The sequence below is a fragment of the Haliaeetus albicilla genome, chromosome 17 (assembly GCF_947461875.1).
Source record: "Haliaeetus albicilla chromosome 17, bHalAlb1.1, whole genome shotgun sequence".
Classification (NCBI taxonomy): Eukaryota; Metazoa; Chordata; class Aves; order Accipitriformes; family Accipitridae; genus Haliaeetus; species Haliaeetus albicilla.
Window position 1 is genome coordinate 8,311,078 of NC_091499.1, and position 18,746 is coordinate 8,329,823.

Consider the following 18,746-nt stretch of genomic DNA (forward strand, 5'->3'; position numbering starts at 1 on the left):
TTAAAAAACCTGTGAAAAGCAGTGCAAGCTACACTGGGGTAGGTTCCTTGTTTTTCTGCTTTTTAGTGTGGTAAGGATTGGTTTTCTGCTTCTTGGTGTGGTAAGCAATAAGGACTTGTCTGACATGTTTAACAAGCTCTTTCTCTTGTTGCAAACTAAAAGCAAACAGCAACAAAGCCAACTTGCTCATTTAAAGAAACTTACTGGAAGGAATTTTATTCACAGTTACTGTCTTTGAAACTTCATTAGATATAATGTTCTCCCAATCTTAGTTGCAGTAATGGATAGACAGTGTCTGTATAATTGCTAATTGTAAATGAAATCTACTTTGTGTTAATGTTTTACTTTGACCCAATGCCATCACGCTTGTGTTATGTTCTTTGAAGCACAAATAATTATTTATGCTGATCTGCAGTACTGCCAATTTTAACTTTGATGTGCAGTAGATAGTTTCTCCCAGCAGTGACAGTGTTTATTTAAACAAGCCTCAGTGTACCTGCTTAACAAAGTGCTGAGCCAAATTAATTATGGCAGTGTCTGTAATCACATCACTATAGTGATCTGGTTTCCCAGCACCAGGAATACACCACACTTAAGGTTTCCACATCACAGTTGGGATACAGCTACTGCTGTAGCCAAGTTGAGCTTTGTGAACTTGGCAGTTGCTGCTGAGAGAAGGAGGAGCTACCCTGGAAGCGTGATTCTAAAGAGGAAGGAATTCCCAAGGACCAACAGTTTTCCTACTGAAGTAAATTGACGTAAAACCCACATGAATGCCAGAAGGACATAAAACATTTGTGTCATAATGAGGAGTTAAATCCCAATTTCCTGAATGCTTGTCCACTATCTCAAAGACTAAGCTGCTCTTAGTTTACTGTAGCGTTTGGGCAGGGGATGGCTGTTGGGATTTCTGCATAAACTAGACATTAAGAGAGTTCTCCTGTCTTTGATTAATCTGGTTTTAAAGAGGTGCAAAGCAACCACAGCACATTTTAGTTTCAGGAAAAACTGCAAGGATTCAGGTTTTGAAAACAAAGCTATGTAAGTGTGAGGCTTGTGTTTCGGGTTTTTTTTTTCTTTTACCAGCATACTAAGTGGACAGTATCACTTGACTTTGCTGATTATTTTAAAACTTTGTGTAAGATACACCTTAAGATAACATAAGTGGCCTTAAATGTGAGTCTGAAGGTCCATCTCGCCCAGTTTTGTCCCAACAGTGGCCATAAGCATATGCCTAGTAAAGACTACAAGCAACTCAAGCATATAAAATACTTCTGTTGAGTATGTATGTTCCCTATCTCTAGCTGTTTTTCTGAAACAAGTATCACTTTAACGTATTTAGTAATTCTTACTACATTTCTCTTTCATGAACTTCAGCCTTCTGGTGAAGCCATGTAAATATTTAGCATCTTTAGTGTGCTCTGGCAATGTGCTCCATGGGTCCACTGAGCTCTACATCTAGTACCAACTGTCCTGCCACCACAGTGAGCTTCATAGCCTTCCTCCCATTACCACCTGGGGTAACTGCTCCTGAAGACCTTTGCAGCCATGGCCTGCCTCTCTATGCTGGTTTAGAGTCACTCAGCAGGAGCAGGGAAAGCAAAGAAGAGCTTTATTCCATGCAAGGCCAGCAAGATTTTGCTTGTCTATAGGTGAGCTGTTGAAACTTCAGTAGTTAGCTTTGTTTGTTTTCAACAAAGCAAGAGCTTACTAGGTCAGCTAATCCATTCCCCGGTAGCTCTTAGAGCATCTTTAATGCTGTAACTGTTCTGGTGGTAAAACAAAGGGTCTGTATCTTGCTCAGACTACTTGGTGGGTGATCAAGCTGCCATTGACTTTAAGGGTGAGGAGCCAGGCCTAAAGCAGTCAGATGGCTGTTATCCTGTTAAGAAGCCTTTTCTGACTTGAAATAGCTTTTTACTTACCTTATTTATACTCCTGTCACTTATCTATCCCCTCAAACCATCCTGAGATATATTTTTTTCTCCTAACTGGCATTTGTCATTCTTGGTAACCTTTCATACCCTCGTCTTTGTGATTTATCACCTGTATTTTTGGCTTTTCAACTTTTCCAGAGGGATTGAGCATCTATGTGTCACTGATGATTCATGTCCACTGTCTCTATGTCCCCTTAGTTTCAGTAGCCTTAATCAGCTACTGATGTTGCCAGAATTTTATACATTAATAATGTGTAATTAGCAGCTCTGGAAAGCACCAAGGATCATAATTTAAAGTGATACAGTCAAAATTATATTTGTGTACATAGTTGCCTTTTGAAGTGGGGCAGTGGGTGGCAGTTTGCCCTGCTCCTATATTTTTAGCTTAACAGCTGCTTTCTGAATGCCTCCAGGGCATCAGTGGGAGCCGCTTTCTTGCACAGGGGCAAGACAGCGCTGCTCAGCTGATCCCAGCAAAGCCACGGTGCCCGCTGGCTTGGTAGAGCTGCTTGGAACAGTGACAAAGGGATTGAAGTAACTTGCTACCTGTGGTGAAGCCTGGTGCAGAAACAGAGAACCATGGCCTTGCCAAAAACACAGATGGTGCTGCCCTTCCTCTGTGGGAGGCAGAGTATCCCACGGAGTTTTTCTAAGTGGAACCCATTGGCTCGCAAGTACGTTGGGCTCTTGCCTGTGCATGAAGCTCTCAGCTTCCACTGAGCTTGGCACCATTTTCCTTCTTCAGCCTCAGCATCTACTGCAGGTGGCAGTGGGATGTTCTTTATGTGATACAAGAATTTTCATGTCCTCACCCATGGATTTACTGTCTTTATATATCTGGCCCAAATCTGCACAGACTTTCTCTCCTTATAAAGGTAAGGTCAAAGGCAGGATGTTTTTGGAACATCTGTTACCTCACCTGTGTTACAGGGAAAGCCAGGGATGCCCACTTTGAACTCGTACCACATGCCAAAGCACAACTGATGAGTCCTTGAGATCATGCTTCTCAAAAATCTCTTAAGAAACTACCATACTGAAGTGATTTATTTCATCTTTTATAGGACTATTATGCATTTTTATAACATTTTTGTCACATTTGAATATTTTGGGATCATATGTTTTCATTGCAGAGATTAGTAGGAAAATGCTCCTATTTAAAATTTTACTGCTACTTTATCTAAAAGCATCATGCTTCTTCCCCCCACCCCCATGAAAGTAAGAAGTCAATAGCATTTTAATATGTTTTGCAATGCAGATATTTCAAAACATCGGGGAGATTTCTTCTGGTGGATAATCTCTTCTGGTTATTAAATATTCTGCTCCTTTTAAAATCAATCAGTTCATTGGGTTTTGTGCTCTTTCAAACCTACACTTACTCAGTTTAGCTCATTGTTTAACCTTCACGAGTTTTTCAGCAAGTGAATCCATGTTTGATGTAAAATGTGGAAAAAACATACTAAATCAGGCCTGGGTACTTCTGGAAGTAAAAATTGATAACTAGCATTTGCAGAAAGCTTTTTATGATTAAGTCTTAGATGACTTTACAGAGGTTGAGGTAAACAGATGTTCACAGATTGGTGGATTAGCTGAGTCACAAAGTCATTGTCAGAGCCAGGAATGCAGCCTTATTTCTTATGACATTATTTTCAGGCTGTGAATCCTTCCCTGCCCTGTTTTTCTTTCCAATTTATTAACAAAGAATGAAAAAACCATGATCTTAGATTAGTGATGGTTTTAGAGCTATTTGAAGTGCTGGGCTTAACACACTTCAGGAGAACCTCAGAACAGCAATGAGATGATGACTCACCCGAACAAACAGAGAGCCTTCCTTGGACAAACTGTTGAGACAAACAGGTGTCTGGGGGTTCATGAAAACTGCCTGTGTGCTTAGGAGGAACGGGTGCTCCTGGCAGGGAGTGAAAATGATGTCTGTCTTGAGCCACGCTGCTGCAGAAATGCTTGCAATAGCTGCCTGCCCACAGGTTGGCTGCTTACAGATGACAGGGCTGTAATGAGCAGCTTAAGGCAATTTAACCTTGCCCTGATATTAAAGGGGAGGTGCCCTTGTTCTTCTCACTGTGGGTTGTACTCATCCGCTGCTCCCCTACCTTCAGCTCCAGAGACAGTGTGACTTACTTGTAGATGAACCCAGTGGAGAAAATTAAGGTTATTTCTCAGTTAGATCAGGCGCTGTCTCCACATGTTGCTTATATAGCTTGTGTCCCTCATGACTTTTCATGTGCTTTAGCAGAGTCAGGCTGGACCTTTTCCAGGTTTAACAGCATCCATGCAGTTTTTGAGTCTCATTCGCAGAGGTCCAGGGCTTAATCAAACATCCTTCTGCAGACCTTCAGTATTACTTACTACTCCTCTAGGTATTCAATGATTACATTGTCCCTTTTTAATCCATGGCATTGCTGGGGCTGCTTTCAGTACTGTTTCAGCTTATGCCATGGCTTAGTTGTGAGGTCTGTCTATTTTATTTGGATTTACTTTCTGGCTATTAATTGTAAATTTATGTTAATTCAGAAATTAGCACCAGTTCATCACCTTTAATGATTTTTTTTTGAATTGATGCAAAAATGTCTATTTCCTCTGTTTAATTATATGTTTAATTTCAAAGTTTGGTAAAACAGACCATACCATACCTAAAATTAACACTGAGGGAACTTAAAATTGTGTCTAATATCTTCATATGTTAGCATTTTAAACAGTAAAGGTAATAGTTCTGTGCTCATAAAGATAAGCAGCATCTGTCTGCAAAGCCTGTTTTCCAGTCTATGATGCTGATTATTGCAGGAGATTCTACCTTCCTTTGCTCCAGAACTGCTTTATTCTTTGATGTGTTTCATTCCCCTGGTTGTGAAAGCAAATAAACTTGCCTCTTCCCATAGAGTGAAGTGAGTAGATGGTATTCCTTGGAAATTATGTATTGCATATAGAGAAAACCATGGAACTGAAAACCAGATAGAAAAAATGCATGTGCGCTCTCTCTCTGTGTATATACGTAGATATACGCATGTGTATGGAAACTGAAAGGATGAGTAGACATAAAGCTTAGTCCTGGAATGTTGACTTATTGCCCTAGTCTATAGCACAGCAATATGCCATATTTTACGAAGATGATAACAAAAAGACACCTTAAGAATGTTTACTCTTTCTACTTAAGTCAGCTAATATGTCTGGGGCCTGATGACCATCATAGATTCCTGCTGGCCTCTCTGTGTCTTTCAGGGCCGATGCTTTTAGTATAGAGGGTTAGGCTGGGAAACTGCCTCTGTGCAGCTATGTTTTTTTCTGGACTAAGGGTATTTGAATGATTATGCAAAGTATCACTTTGCTAGGACAGTAGTGTTCACATTGGTATAGCAGTATATCATTATGGAAATGCTGGGAAAGCATCTTTGTCTAGTGCACCATAAAGGTTTTAAGAGAAATTCTGCACATCTGCAGGATGATTATGGATCTCGTGGGAGGTATATTATCCTTGCTATAGTGACTATGTATTTTCTGTCCAAACAATCTTTTATTTTATGTTGGTGGAGAGAAAAAAAGAGAACAAAGAGAAGTAAAGTCTTCATCTACAAGCACATACTCTCCTTACAAAGTTATTTCACAAAATACCAACCACCCTTCTGCAAGGATATAATTTGGTATATCTTACAATTGGGTCTGGCAGGTGGGATGAAGGGCTATTGAGGGATTCACGCTGGATTGTGAAATTCTAGGAAGCAGAATGTTTGCCCAGCCCATTTTTGCTTCCTGCTCAAGATCTGAGAAGCCAAAATGTAAGCACAAGTGAATATTGGTTAGACATGAGTAAACTCTGGTTGGAAGATAAAAGAAGGTTCCTAATCTTTGCATATCCTATGATGGCCTTCCAAGAACAGCCAGATCAGAGAAAGATTTCTGCTTTTCAATTAGAGCTTCTTCTGTTTATTTTACATGGTCCCCTGTGATTGTGGGGTGGTTTGTGAGGTTACAGGTTCAAGAGAAGGCAGGAGTAGGATGCAAGTGGGCAAAGCAGCTGCTGCTGGGGAAAAATTGAGATCCAATTTCAGGGAAAGCACCTGAAACTGTAACAGTGAGAGATGAGCTCTCAAAAAGTAATGAGATTAGAGTTTAGGAGCCAAAGAAGTGCTAACTTCGGGGGTTGGGTGCATTGGGAATGACTGTTACACAGATGGGAAGCATGTGGAGGCACAGAGATTGCGTGTTACTATTCTGTATTGAAAGCATGTATGTGTATAGTCAATATTTAAAGGGATTTCTCTTGTTGAATGCTTTCAAGTGTAACTACTAATCTTAGATATTTAGAGACAATTGCTATGTAGTGATGAGCACATACCTGAAATTTCCTGACATTTACAGAGTATTTTACATGTCAGAAGTGGTTAAGCAAGGATTAATATTTCCGTTTTGCAGTTACGTGGTGGAGGAAAAGAGTCTGAACTGGGTGTTTTATTGTTTGCTAGCGGTCATAGAGGAAATCTTTGTCAAACCACAAAGAGAACCTGAAACTTCTTGGCTTCTTGCCATATGCCAAATCCGTTCACTAAACTGTACTCTGTTTTTCTCTTTTTCCCTTGAGAACTGAATATTGTCAGCTCATCTGATGATAGGAGAGTAGCAGGTATCCAATGCAATAAACAAATCAGTAAAAGTAGTAGTAACACTTCAAGATCAGAACCTGATCATAAGCAGCTGAAACCTAAAAGGGACTTAATCATGATAATGAAGCTTGTTTTTTGTCCTTCTATACAAGAAGTTTCTTTATGGTAACATTTTATATTTATCTGTGTGGTTGGCTGTCCAGGGCTGAGATATGATTGCTGATTTCGAAGGATACAATGATGATGAAGTCTCTGTTCCACCACAGAAGAAACAAAGAGTTCAGCTGCCTTAGGACTACTTCTTGGATGTTTCCATCTTAGGAAGTATTTTGTTAGCTAAAATGCAAATTGGAAACCCGGTCAGGAACTTAACTTGCATTGTTAGGCACTTAAATACCTTTAAAATATACCCACAATAGATTTCCTTTTAATGCAAGTCCACGTTTATATTTTCCTGTCAAATAAAGTAGTGAAAGGTGTTGTAGTTAGAGAATTTATGTGTTTTTCTTTGCCATTGTAGTCAGTGATACCATTGCAGTTTAGAATAGCTTTTAGGTTTGCATAGGAGTGTGTGGGTAAGTATCGGTGTTTTCCTGAGCATTGTTATGTATCACCCTTTAGTCTAATACATGGTGTGGTAAGATGAATCAGGAAAACATGAATACAAATGTTGACTCTTTTTTTTTTTTTCTTTCTAGGATTATGATGGCTTTTTTGAATCAAAGGAGAGCAACACTGTCTTCTCCTTTCTTGGATTGAAACCTACTTTGGCCTCAAAGGTCAGTGTAGTATTGCAGAATTTTCATGGAATTCTTGAAATATTGAGATTGAATTTTCTTTGAACCAGAAGAACTCTATGTGTTCAGATGCACCACTGCCCTGATCCATACCTTGTCCATATCAACTTAATGCTAATGAGGTAATTGAAACGTTTGCAATGAGAAGCAAAGCATTTTAAATGAAAACAAGCATAAACAAGGGAGTTAATTTGAGACAGCAAATAAATTAAGTTTAAAGAATATGTTCTCCTTCACATTATCAATCTAAATTGAAAGCAACTGACTTAATTATAACCAAAGACAGAACTAGAATCTTAATCACTGCAGCTTATGTCACCAAAACTTCATCTTACTGAGCTGGCCTGGCATAATGGCTCAACCAGGACAGCATTTATTCATTAGGCATTAGTTTGTTTTTTTTTTTTTAAATGCTGAAATGCTAAAGCAGTCAGGAGTTCTATCAACTTTTTGGGTAAGAATTCAGTTTTAACAAATACATATATACGGGTCAGAACACAAAGCCAGATAACATCTTTCTGTTGAGGGCAGTATAATAAAGGAGATTTTATTGCCATATGGAAGCCTGGACACTTGTTCAAAGAGACTGCAGTAGGTCAGACACATAGGGGAGGATTTTTCTTCCCTTTACTACTGTAGATATAGCTGTGTTTGGTAGTAGTACTGTTTCAGGCCTGGATGCTAGCTCTTGGGTATCTGTAGAGTTCCTCTTCTTCCAGAAATTCATTTGTTTCTGGACCCCCCATGAGGGACAGGAGTGAGAGGGAACCTCAGCAGGGAACCGCAAAAACAGGTTATTTTGGCAGGTTGCCTTGCTTTGTAGCTTGAAGAACTAGTCCTAGGAAAAAGATGATGTCCTACTGCAATCAGAAATAGCAGTTTCTATGCAGCTCTGTTCCTGGGAAATAACCTGTTGTGGGCCTGGAGGAGTGTCTCTATAAACTTGGCCAGATCACTGCTTCATTCTGGTAGTACTTCAGAGTGATGCATCCTCAGCTGCTGTGTGAAGCAGGGTTAGGGGCACCTTATGTGTGAAGATCACTGACACAGGAGATGAGAAAGTATTCATAGTATTAATAATCTTCTTTTTTTCTGTTTTCTTCTAAATAGGAGTCAGAACCCTAGAAAGCCTATCTGAAGTATGGACAAGCACATCTCCTGGATGAATGACCCTGTTCTTCAGCACACAACAGCTTCCCTAATGGATCACTGTGATAGAGCAAACATGCATCAGTAGTAGTAGTCTGCTTGCCATGAGATGGTGCTCCTCAATAATGTGGAGTTAATAACACATATATGAACCAGGATTAAGGCCAGGCTACTCATCTTCCTTTTAAAAATACTCATTGTTAATGTTTCACTTTTGTCTTTGGGTTGTTTTTGCAACTGGCACTGATACTCTAACAGACACGTATGTTTGAGAATAAGGAGTGGAGGTGTAGAGCTTCTATCGTTCATGGATATACTTATGTAGTCAGATTCCTTATCTTTTTAATTCTTTCAACTACTGTAGTTGAAGTTAGCTCATCATGATAGTTGGAGTGCTGGTGGTTATTAGAATGTTTGTGCTGGCTATGATCCAGAAGGTAAAAATTGTCAATCTTAAGATCTCAGTCTAAGCTGATAACTGCCGTATTTCTGCTCTACACGTATTTATTGTGATGTTTATGCTAGATCATGTTTATTGTAAGAGACATGGGCTGCTAAACTTGTTCGTGAAAACCTGATTTGTCTAATGATGCACATTGCAACTGACTGTTTAAAAACAGTTGTTATCATGGAGGAGGTGCCAAAGTAAAATATTTTGGCATGGTTCCTGTTCCAAATGCAGGTGAAATGTGCAGGAAAACACTTGATGGAAAATACTGGGTAGTTCAGAAGAAGAGGTCTCATAGCTAATGATAATATTAAGTTATCTCTTAACTGAGAAAGACTCAACACCCAAAGTTGGAGCTCTATAGTTGGACTGTCTTAAAATGAATTTTTGCCAAAACCTTGAGTTTAACTTTAGTAACACCCACCTTCAAGCTCCACCATTAGCCACTTGAGAGTCAGGGGGATACGTTGAGAACCAGGGCTCAGTCACATGGATGGTTAAACACTCTGCCGTGGTCCAAGAGCACACCTAACTCTCCCAGCTGTTGTCCTGGTTATATCCCCCGGTGTGGAAATGTGGAGGTGCCTCAAAGACAGTGAGAAAGCTGAGTGTGTGCTTTGCTGGATGAGGCCACAAGGGTCAGCTCAGCTGAGGAACAGGAGCCAAGTAAAGGAAGTGGAGATTGTTCCAGTGGGACTGCATTGATGCACATAGCAGAACTTAGGCCTGTGACTTGCCAATAACCATGACAAAATGCATTCTAGACAGACGTCAAATTGCATTATGCATTTTGAATCAAGTCTGGCTAGGAAAATAACAGCTATGCTGTAATGTAGCTTTTACTCAAGTGATTTCATAATGACAGGGTAGTGCCATTCCAAGAAATGTCCTTATGTCTTTGGGTAAATGAAAGACAACCGTTATGTGGGAAAGCTTCTTTGCAATCACAGCATCACTTAGACTGTGTGGCTTGAAGGAAGCCAAACTTGTAGAAAGTGTCAGAAGGCAACACTGTGCAACAAATCACATGTTCTGTTAAAATCAGTATCCGAGACATGTTAGTTGGAATGGACAACTGGAGGTCATCTGGTCCAGCACTGTCAAAATCAGGGCTAACAGCAACACTAGCTTGGATCAGATATGGGTTTGTCTAGCAGAGTGTTAAAAATATCCAAAGATGAAGATCTCATAACCCTCTAGGTAACCTGTGCCAGTCCTGCAGTACTCTCCTAGTGAAAACTTTTAATGTCCAGCCTCAACTCCTAGGCTGTAATTTGTGGCTGCTGCCTTTGCTATGTTTTCTGGCGCTGACAGGAAGAGATTGGCACCATCCTTTTTGTAACTGCCCTCAAGATAGTTGTAGGCTACCATTAGATCACCTCTTAGCCACCTTCTTACCAGACTCTTCACAGGCTGTGTGCTTTAGGCCCCTGGCTGCTTTGCTTTGGTGGAGGGCAACTCTTCCCAGTTTGTTCACATTCCTCTGGAACTGGGAGAAGGTCCCAAAACAATATTTTGGATGTGGCCTCACTGGTGCTGAGCAGAGGAGATACGAACTTTACTCCGCCTGCAGGCCACATTTTTCCTGAAGTAGGGCACTGCATGCTTTCCCCTATTTACAGTGAGTACATTGCAGGCTTATGATCAACCTGGCATTCACTAAAATCCCCAGGTCCCTTCAGCAGGGGTATTACTCTTGTCAGTCGGTTCCCAGCCCACACAGATGCTTTGCCACCCCCAAGGACAGAACTTGTCCTTATCAAACTTCATGAGGTTTCTGCTAGCCCAGTTCTCAAGGTTATTGAGATGCCACTGGACTGAAGCTCTGCCAGCTGTTACCAACCACTGAAGCATGTTCAGGTGTTGTTCACAGATTTGCTGAGGGTGCACATGAGGTCATCATCCAAGTCCCTGCTGAAGATGCTGAACGATAGGGGAACTGTAGCCTCTCAGATTTTGGACGATGGCTTACTCACGACTACAGAGGTGTGACATGAACAATATTCATGACTACCAGTTGCTGGAGTAAAGAACAGGTAACCTTCCTGTTCATGTTGTTTCAGCTACAAACTGCTTACAGCTGTATGGCTTTTCCCTCTAGTACAAAGGCAAGAAAGCTTTAGTAAAGGAGATGTTAAAGGACTCCATCCATAAATCAGTTTCTCTTTGGATCCTTTGGTGCCTCCTCAGCTCAAGTTAAAGGGCTAGATGGAGCAAGAGCACACACAGATTTCAAGTCCATGGTTGTATTTAATCATCAAAATCTTAGCTACAGCACCTTCTCTAGAGGAATCCTGAATGGGAGTTGATAACATGCATGTACATATATGTATGTGCATTTTTAAAAATTATGCAGTCTGTGGTAAGTTATTGTGACATTCTTGTCTCCAATCCCGTATTTCCATGAGACTTGAACCTCACTATAGGAAGGGGATGTGACATAAGGTGGAGCTGTACATTGTTAACTTCACCAAGTTCAATATAACTATTCCTAAAAAAAATTAAAGAAAAATATTTAACTTTGCAAATGAATACAGATATAAATTTACATAATTACACAGTCGATGATTACAGAGAAGCCATCCTGGATTTATCATGTACTTGATATGTTGTAAACTTTGAGAACTGCCTGAAGTTCCAGCTTCAAAAAACTTACCTAAGTGTGTAAGTTTATACACATGAGTAATCCTGGGTGAAATCCCAAGCTTACTGATGTGAAAGGCAAAACCACACTGATTTCTCCAGGGATGAAATTAGTTTCACAAAACTCCTCTTGAATTTTGATAATTGTAGAATAGAAGTCTCCCGTTCAGTGGAGAGCTAGTCCTGTTAGAGCTGTTAGGTAAACCTAGCTTATTTCAGAGCACACATGTGGGCATAATCAGTTGTGTGGAGGACAACACTAGCTCCAAAGATATCCTGCTTGCTTGCATGGATTGGCACTGTAAGTCCCTTAGAATACGTGCTTTTGAATTATAACTGGCTAGTTAAAAAAAAAAAAAGTATATATTTTGCTTGAATGTGAATTTGGTCTGTTGTCGACAGCCTTATTTTTGTAATGAAAGCAAGTAGAGTTCTAGTTTGTTACACAGGATGATCCGGAATTTTTTAAACCAGTTTTGTAATAATGAAATGTAACTATCAGGTAACTGAAAAGGTCTGTGGAAGATAGAGCCATTTATTGAAAGAAATAACAAATTCTTAATTCTGTTTAAAATGCTTGCATATAAAGGTATGCTTGAGAACCAAATGATCCCAATTTTTAGCTAATACTTGTAACTATCCCACTTTTTAAAAGGGAGAGCAGTGTGAATTAAACTGTAAATCTTTGTACCTAGCTAAAGTTGCTGTGTGGGCTGACGTGCACATGCACATTCACTGTATCAGTGGCTTTGATAGAGGTGGTTTTGTTTGTGCCACACACTACTGGATAGTGCCTTGCCAGAAAGAGGTCTGTTTCTGTAGGGTCTTCCTAGATGCACTTAAACTTTGAACTGAGAAAGGGGTAGTTTCTATATTGCTACTTTTTTAATAATGCAGTAAATGGATTTTGAGGCCTGAGTCAAAAGACACATGGTTTGTAAGGATGAAACAGTTTTTGAAGAGTCTTTTGAACTCTTGATTTTTCTTAGTGTGGCTTTCTCTTTTTTTTCTTTTCCTTTTTGTTGACTGTCTAGAATCAAATCTTCCAAGGGAAGTAAAGCCCCTAAATCCATGTTTGCACTTTAAAATAACTATCTGATTCCAAGTGTTGAGCAGCCCAAGTGCTATCACTGAAGTGAAGAGGAGCTACCAAGCTCTCAGTGGATTTCTTGGTTGTCCCTCCCTGCCCTGTCCCCCCATCAGGCCATTGATTTAGGGAGTCCAGTTCTGGGAATACCACGATTCAGAAGTAGGACCCTGAGATTTTAGGCAGTGCCTTGTGGCACAACACAGGAGTGGAAGAGTGGGGTCATCACCAGGAAAGTGCCAAATCCCCTTAGTCTTCAGTGACTTGTCCACTGATTTCACTAGATCTTGGTGCGAGTGGTGGGAGGAGGAGGGATCCCCACGTATTCGCCTGGCACAGAGAGCGGGAGTGGAAGACTTGGTGCAGAATGGCCCACAGCTTGCTGGCGGCAGCCCTTGGCCGGCCGTGCCGCGTGTGAAGCCACGCAGCGCCGCTCTCCACGGGACTCCAGCCTGTCCTTCACTCTCTTGCTCCCTAAGGAATTTGGGAGGGGAAACGGAGAACAGCTTCTTGAGAGCAGTCCTTCAGCCAGGGCAGATCCGGCTTACTCCCTTCATCCTATTTATCCCTTCCTCATGTGCTTCGTCCTGTCCTGCGTAGACCTACCTGCGTGCAAAGCTTCCACTCCTGGCCACTTGTGACATCCCTATGAGGTCGCAAGCGCAGAGCTGGTGTTCACCGTCACGGCGTCAGTGTCTCGTAACTCGCGGGGGGACGGAGCACGTTGCATCCTAGGCTGTGTACACGTTATATATTAAAACCGTGTTCGTCTAATAAAAAATGTAATTCAAAAAAGACGTTTGGAATGTGTGGTATATGCCAAAGGAAACAGTGAAGAAATCCGAGTCTTTATTCTTGCTGCAGCTCCCTCTGGTGACAGCCTGGTGCTTTGGCAGATGAAAGCACTGCAGAGCTCTTCGCCTGGATGGGCGAGCCTGATGCTGTAAGATGCTAAGTGGCTTTGATCCCTGGTGGCTCAGTGGGAATTGCAATCTGCAGAATACCTGCTGGGTTAGGGTCTAGGTCCTCCCCAGGTAAATAGTAGTAAAGAAAAAAAAAAGGGGGATGATTTATTGCCTTCTGGTTTTGCGCTTGAGTTGGTTGATAAATACTGTGGAAACAAAGGATGCATCCTCTGGGGTAGCTTGGGCAGTGAGGCCAGGAAGTTTTCCTGTCCTGAAGTTTTGCTCCTAGGGCTAAAATCTTCAGGAGTGCTCCTTTTTCTTGACTGAAAGGAATGCGAGTTCCTGTTTTGCTTATCCACTTTGCCAATCTGTATTTAAATACGTTTTACACAGTTAAGTGACTGACCAAAGGTACAGGTTTGCAACATTGCAGTCTTCCCTTGATTCTCAGTCTAGTATATAATTTTTAATAGCTTACTGTTCCTTTCTGAAACTTGCCCATTGTCTCCAGTGTGGACACTGCTATGAAAACTCTACCCGTTTGTGGCTGCTTCTTGTTGTGGTGTAACCCCAGGCAGCAACTAAGCACCACGCAGCCGCTCACTCACTCCCCCGCCCTGCCTCGCAGTGGGATGGGGGAGACAATCAGGAAAAAAAGTAAAACTCGTGGGTTGAGATGAAGAGTTTAATAGGACAGAAAGGAATAAAATAATAATGATAATAATAATAAAATGACAATAATAATAACAAAAGAATTGGAATATACAAAACAAGTGATGCACAATGCAATTGCTCACCACTTGCTGACCGATGCCCAGTTAGTTCCCGAGCAGCGATCCACCCCCTCAAGGCCAACTCCCCCCAGTTTATATACTGGGTGTGACGTCACATGGTATGGAATACCCCTTTGGCCAGTTGGGGTCAGCTGTCCTGGCTGTGTCCCCTCCCAACTCCTTGTGCCCCTCCAGCCTTCTTGCTGGCTGGGCATCAGAAGCTGAAAAATCCTTGACTTTAGTCTAAACATTACTTAGCAACAACTGAAAACATCAGTGTATTATCAACATTCTTCTCATGCTGAACCCAAAACATAGCACTGTACCAGCTATTAGGAAGAAAATTAACTCTGTCCCAGCTGAAACCAGGACAGTTCTGTACCCTGGAGCAAGGTTCTGTGCCACCTGCTCTAAGACAGGATGGGTAAAAGAGATACGGGTGGGGAAGGCAAGCCTGAAATGCCTGAAATGAGATCCTCAGCTGGTGTAGGATCAGTAGCACCTCTCCGAAGTGAGCGGAGCTGTAGCAGCTCAGCTGTTGTGTCACGGTGGGTAGAAGCAGCCAGATTTTGCTGCAGGGGTGGGCGGAAACTTCTTGATTTCCAGAGTGGAAGATGAAGAGATGTTCCGTATCAGTTTGCTCGTGTAGCATCACTGCCTGCGCTCCGTCTGTAAACCCGTGGCACAGCTGTTCCTCCTACATGGCTGCCAGAGAATACAGGGAGGGCAGTCAGCGGGCAGAGGTTGCACGGTGCGGGATGCTTTGCCACTAGCTGTCATCCTCCCCTGCATCCCGGCTCTGAGTGGGCTCCCTGTGCCGGGGGAACATCAGTGGGCAAAAGTGCTTGAAAGTCATCGCTGTGTTTGCACGCATGTGTGCATGTGTCAGTCTGTCTGCATCTCCTCATTCCTACCCCGGAATGCAGCTGGTCTGGCCTGTGAGAAGGTTCTCCTGGACTGGCTCATTTGCTTTTTAGGTGCCAGAAGGACATCCCTTGTTCATTCCGTAAACTTCAACTGAGCTGTCGCTGGAGGTGCCGTCATGCTCTCATCTGAAGTAACCTCCCTCAGGCTGCATGGTGCGACACAGGCAAGTGTGGTTCTGCATGCAAGTCCTCCACACCTGGGTCACTTTAAAGGTGACCATTGCACGTGATTCCCTGATGAATTTGGGAAACATTAGAAAATGACAAGATTAAGGAACTAGCACCCTAAAAAAAAGGTCAGCTGCAGCCTTGAAAAATTGTGTTTAGAAAGCAAGAAAGAAATTGTTAGATTCTGACATGGAAAAAGGGGGTTCAGAAGCAGAGTCCTTGAGAAATGTGTGCCAATCTCTAGCTGCTCGGTTGCCCCATCCAGTTTAGCTGTCCACAGTAGGTACATCTACATTCGGGAGAGGAACCTCACTCTCCAGGGAAAGCACACGCTTCTGGCCATGACTCATTTCATTCCAGGCGATATTCAGAAGTCAAATGATTCATGTCTTAAAAATAATGCCACCTGTCCCCTCTAGAGGAGCTCAGGTGGAAAGCCAACGCCGGTAGGCACAGTAGGAGAACATCCTTCCTTCATGTCTGGGGAAGCAGGCAGACCCTGAACACCCCATCCCTCTCCCCGCACCCCAGGATGGCCCTAATGGGGTCCCCCTCTAAGGGAAAGAGCCCTTACCTGGAGCTACTGCCGTCCTCAGAAGAGACCTGACATCATGCAGCAGCCCTGCATGCGCCTCGGAATGCTTCCTGCTCCCTGCTGCTTGAGAGAGAAGGTATTTTTCACATAACGGGAATAAACAGCACGCTGGTTCGGCGCCTCTCAAGTCCCGAAGATTATACGCCTCTTCCAGGTCCAGGTGCTATCTCCCTTAACTGTGCCGCCCACCAAACTGCACTTACCTTTTCTTTGCACCTCTTTGGAGATGAGCAATTCCACTGAAATCGATGAACATCAAGATGTGTAAAACAAAAGCTGAGCCTACAGGTCTCTGCATTACAGCACCTTCCATAAATAAACTCAGCAGGGTGAGTTATTCTGCTGGGAACCAAAAGAAAAAAAATCAGTAGCTTGGTTTTTTGCCTCGTTTCTTTGGGCGAGGCGCTTCGAGGCTCAGCAAGATTTTGCAAACACCTCACTGTGAAGTGCCAGAGCTGAGAGCGTAGCAGGACTCCCAGCCCCGGCTGCCAAACAAAATCCGTGACTGCTTTTCCCTCAGCCTCCCAAAGGCACCGGGCCACTGCCAGCTGCACCGACGTGCGAGGGATTCGTTTCACCGATGTGTGACCGAAGGAGTGAGAAGCAGATTGGCGCTGGCAGGGAGAGAAACCCACAGAGGGCGATCGGGTGTCCCTGGGCAAGAACACAGGGCTGTAGCGGCTGAGATTTGCTGAAGATAACAGCTCGGGTCTGTCCCAGCTCACTTCTCCAGCCACTGCTAGCCCGTCCCTCCTCTTCATTAAATACTTCCAGCTCGCACCTTCCCGGTAGGAAAAGGGTAGTTATCAGATTTGATGCGTTTGCATGCATTTCCAGGATAACTTCAGCAATTTTCTCTCTTCCCTGCCAATTCTCTTCCGCAGGGCAATGCTGCAAGGACGGCACGCAGGGTGCTGCAGATGCTGTGGGTGCAGCCGCCCCGGGGCTCCCGGTCTGGCAGCAGGTAAACAGTGGTCTGTCCTTCTCCCTCCTTATGAAAAATCCGTCCTGTGGAGCCTGCAGCCAGGTTTGAAACAGCACTAACAGCTCTTCCCGTCTTCTTTTTACTTAGCTTCTCTTAATTTCATGGTTTTATATCCTTAATGGGGGGAGGAGGGAAGAATGTAGGTGTGAAGAGGCAGAGATGGGTGATGTTCTGACCAGCCTTTCCTATGTGAGAACTAAGAAAGCTGAATCACTCTTAAGCGTGATACGAGCAGCATGCTAACGTGTTCAAATGCATAACTTTTATCATTTAATTATACATTGTCTAATTAAAGCTGTATCTGGACAGGAGTCCAGTCCTTTCTGCTTCAGCTTCCTTTGCCAACATACCCATATTGTCCTCTTCTACCCATTGCCTAATGACCGTCTCTGAACGGCCCTTGCAGAGCCCTTTGGTGACGTCGCCTGTCTGCAGCGGTGACATGGCCATATGTCATCTCCAAAAGACAGGAAAGCTACTTGCTGAGCTGGCTGTAGCCCCCTGAGCGCTGCCCCTGGCCGGCACCACGACCCACCGCCGTCCTGCCGAGCTGCACCCCGAAACGGCTGATAAGGACTTTCACCTCCGACCCCCGACCTAATGGTCTTCCTACTCCGAGACTTTTGTAATCGTTGGCACCGCTGGTGTAATTTTCCTTCAACACATTTTCTTCTCTGGGTTTTCATAGCTTTAAATTCTCCTGTTTCTCCTCCTGGTTTTGTTGGATATGCTTTTTTCTTTTAGATGTCTTTTGTGAGTGGCATAAATTTGAGTTTGAGCCGTGAGAGGGCTTTTAGGTCAGGACAGCTGTACAGCGTTGCTGTGAAATACGCTCTTGAGTCATTAAGGTAAATTGCTGTAGCATCAGTACTGCTCCAGCCAGGCTGTGATACTTAAGCCCTAAGTGGCCATTTCATGTCCCTTGGAGCACTCTCGCTCTGAGCAAAGTGTGGGTATCCATCAAACCCGCTTACACCTACAGAAACCTACAGAGGTGACGGCATTTCAGTGCAACAGAATTCATGGTCTGCATTAAATAGTCAACCTAGAGGAGATCTCTCAGGTTACAGACCCAAATCCTCTGTCCTTTCTGTCGTCACAGAGGCTGTCTCATAAAACTACCCAACTCCAGCTAAAAGCACCAAACTGGGTCTGGGTTGATATTTTTTCCTGTGGTTTTTTTTTGGCTCCGCTATGCCGGTTGGAAAATTGTCTCAAGATCCTGCTTCTCTTGCACCAAAAAATAAACCTTCTTCCAAATCCCAGCTGAAGTTTAATTATGACCAGCTTATCTCCATCATCCTTGTTGTCCTTTCATTTAAAAAAGTCTCCCACACAGGAATTACCTGTCTTATGTACTTATGTAGGGGTTTTCTTTACTGCCTTAGCTATGCTTTTGTCAGGTGGAAGAAGCAGCTGAGCCGGTGCAGAGTCTGGGACAATGGAGATCCCTGGGATGAGGAGGTCTCCCCTATACAATAGCATGGAGTAACTCCATGAAGCAAGATCAGAATGAGCTCTTTAATTACTTCAGCTAGCAGAACTTGTAATTTAGAGGTGTAACGAAGACAGAGATGATCCCGATGCCTTCAGGATCTTGGCAGCAGTCTTGCCATTTAGCAGTTTCTCATTTTAGCCCTGACTGAGCTATTGCTCCAATTTAGCATATTTCCTGGGCATACTGTGTGGGCAGATGAAAGAACTGTGTTTCCTAAATACA

The 18,746-nt window shown here is 43.0% G+C and overlaps 1 protein-coding gene and 1 long non-coding RNA gene across 2 annotated transcripts in view; both read left to right on the forward strand.

Annotated features, from left to right (window-relative positions):
- The window catches only part of SH3BGRL2 (SH3 domain binding glutamate rich protein like 2), a 45,472-nt gene extending 33,191 nt beyond the window's left edge, over positions 1-12,281 (forward strand). Inside the window, exons 3-4 of the mRNA XM_069804550.1 lie at positions 7,249-7,329; positions 8,458-12,281. Coding sequence (XP_069660651.1) covers positions 7,249-7,329; positions 8,458-8,472 — 96 coding nt within the window. The 3' untranslated portion in view covers positions 8,473-12,281. The remainder of the gene's footprint in view (positions 1-7,248; positions 7,330-8,457) is intronic.
- A 3,616-nt stretch (positions 12,282-15,897) lies between these two features.
- LOC138689542 (uncharacterized) lies at positions 15,898-17,337 on the forward strand. The gene is made up of 2 exons (XR_011328393.1): positions 15,898-16,829; positions 16,926-17,337. It is a non-coding gene; the product is annotated as an uncharacterized lncRNA (long non-coding RNA).
- Positions 17,338-18,746: the final 1,409 nt, after the last annotated feature.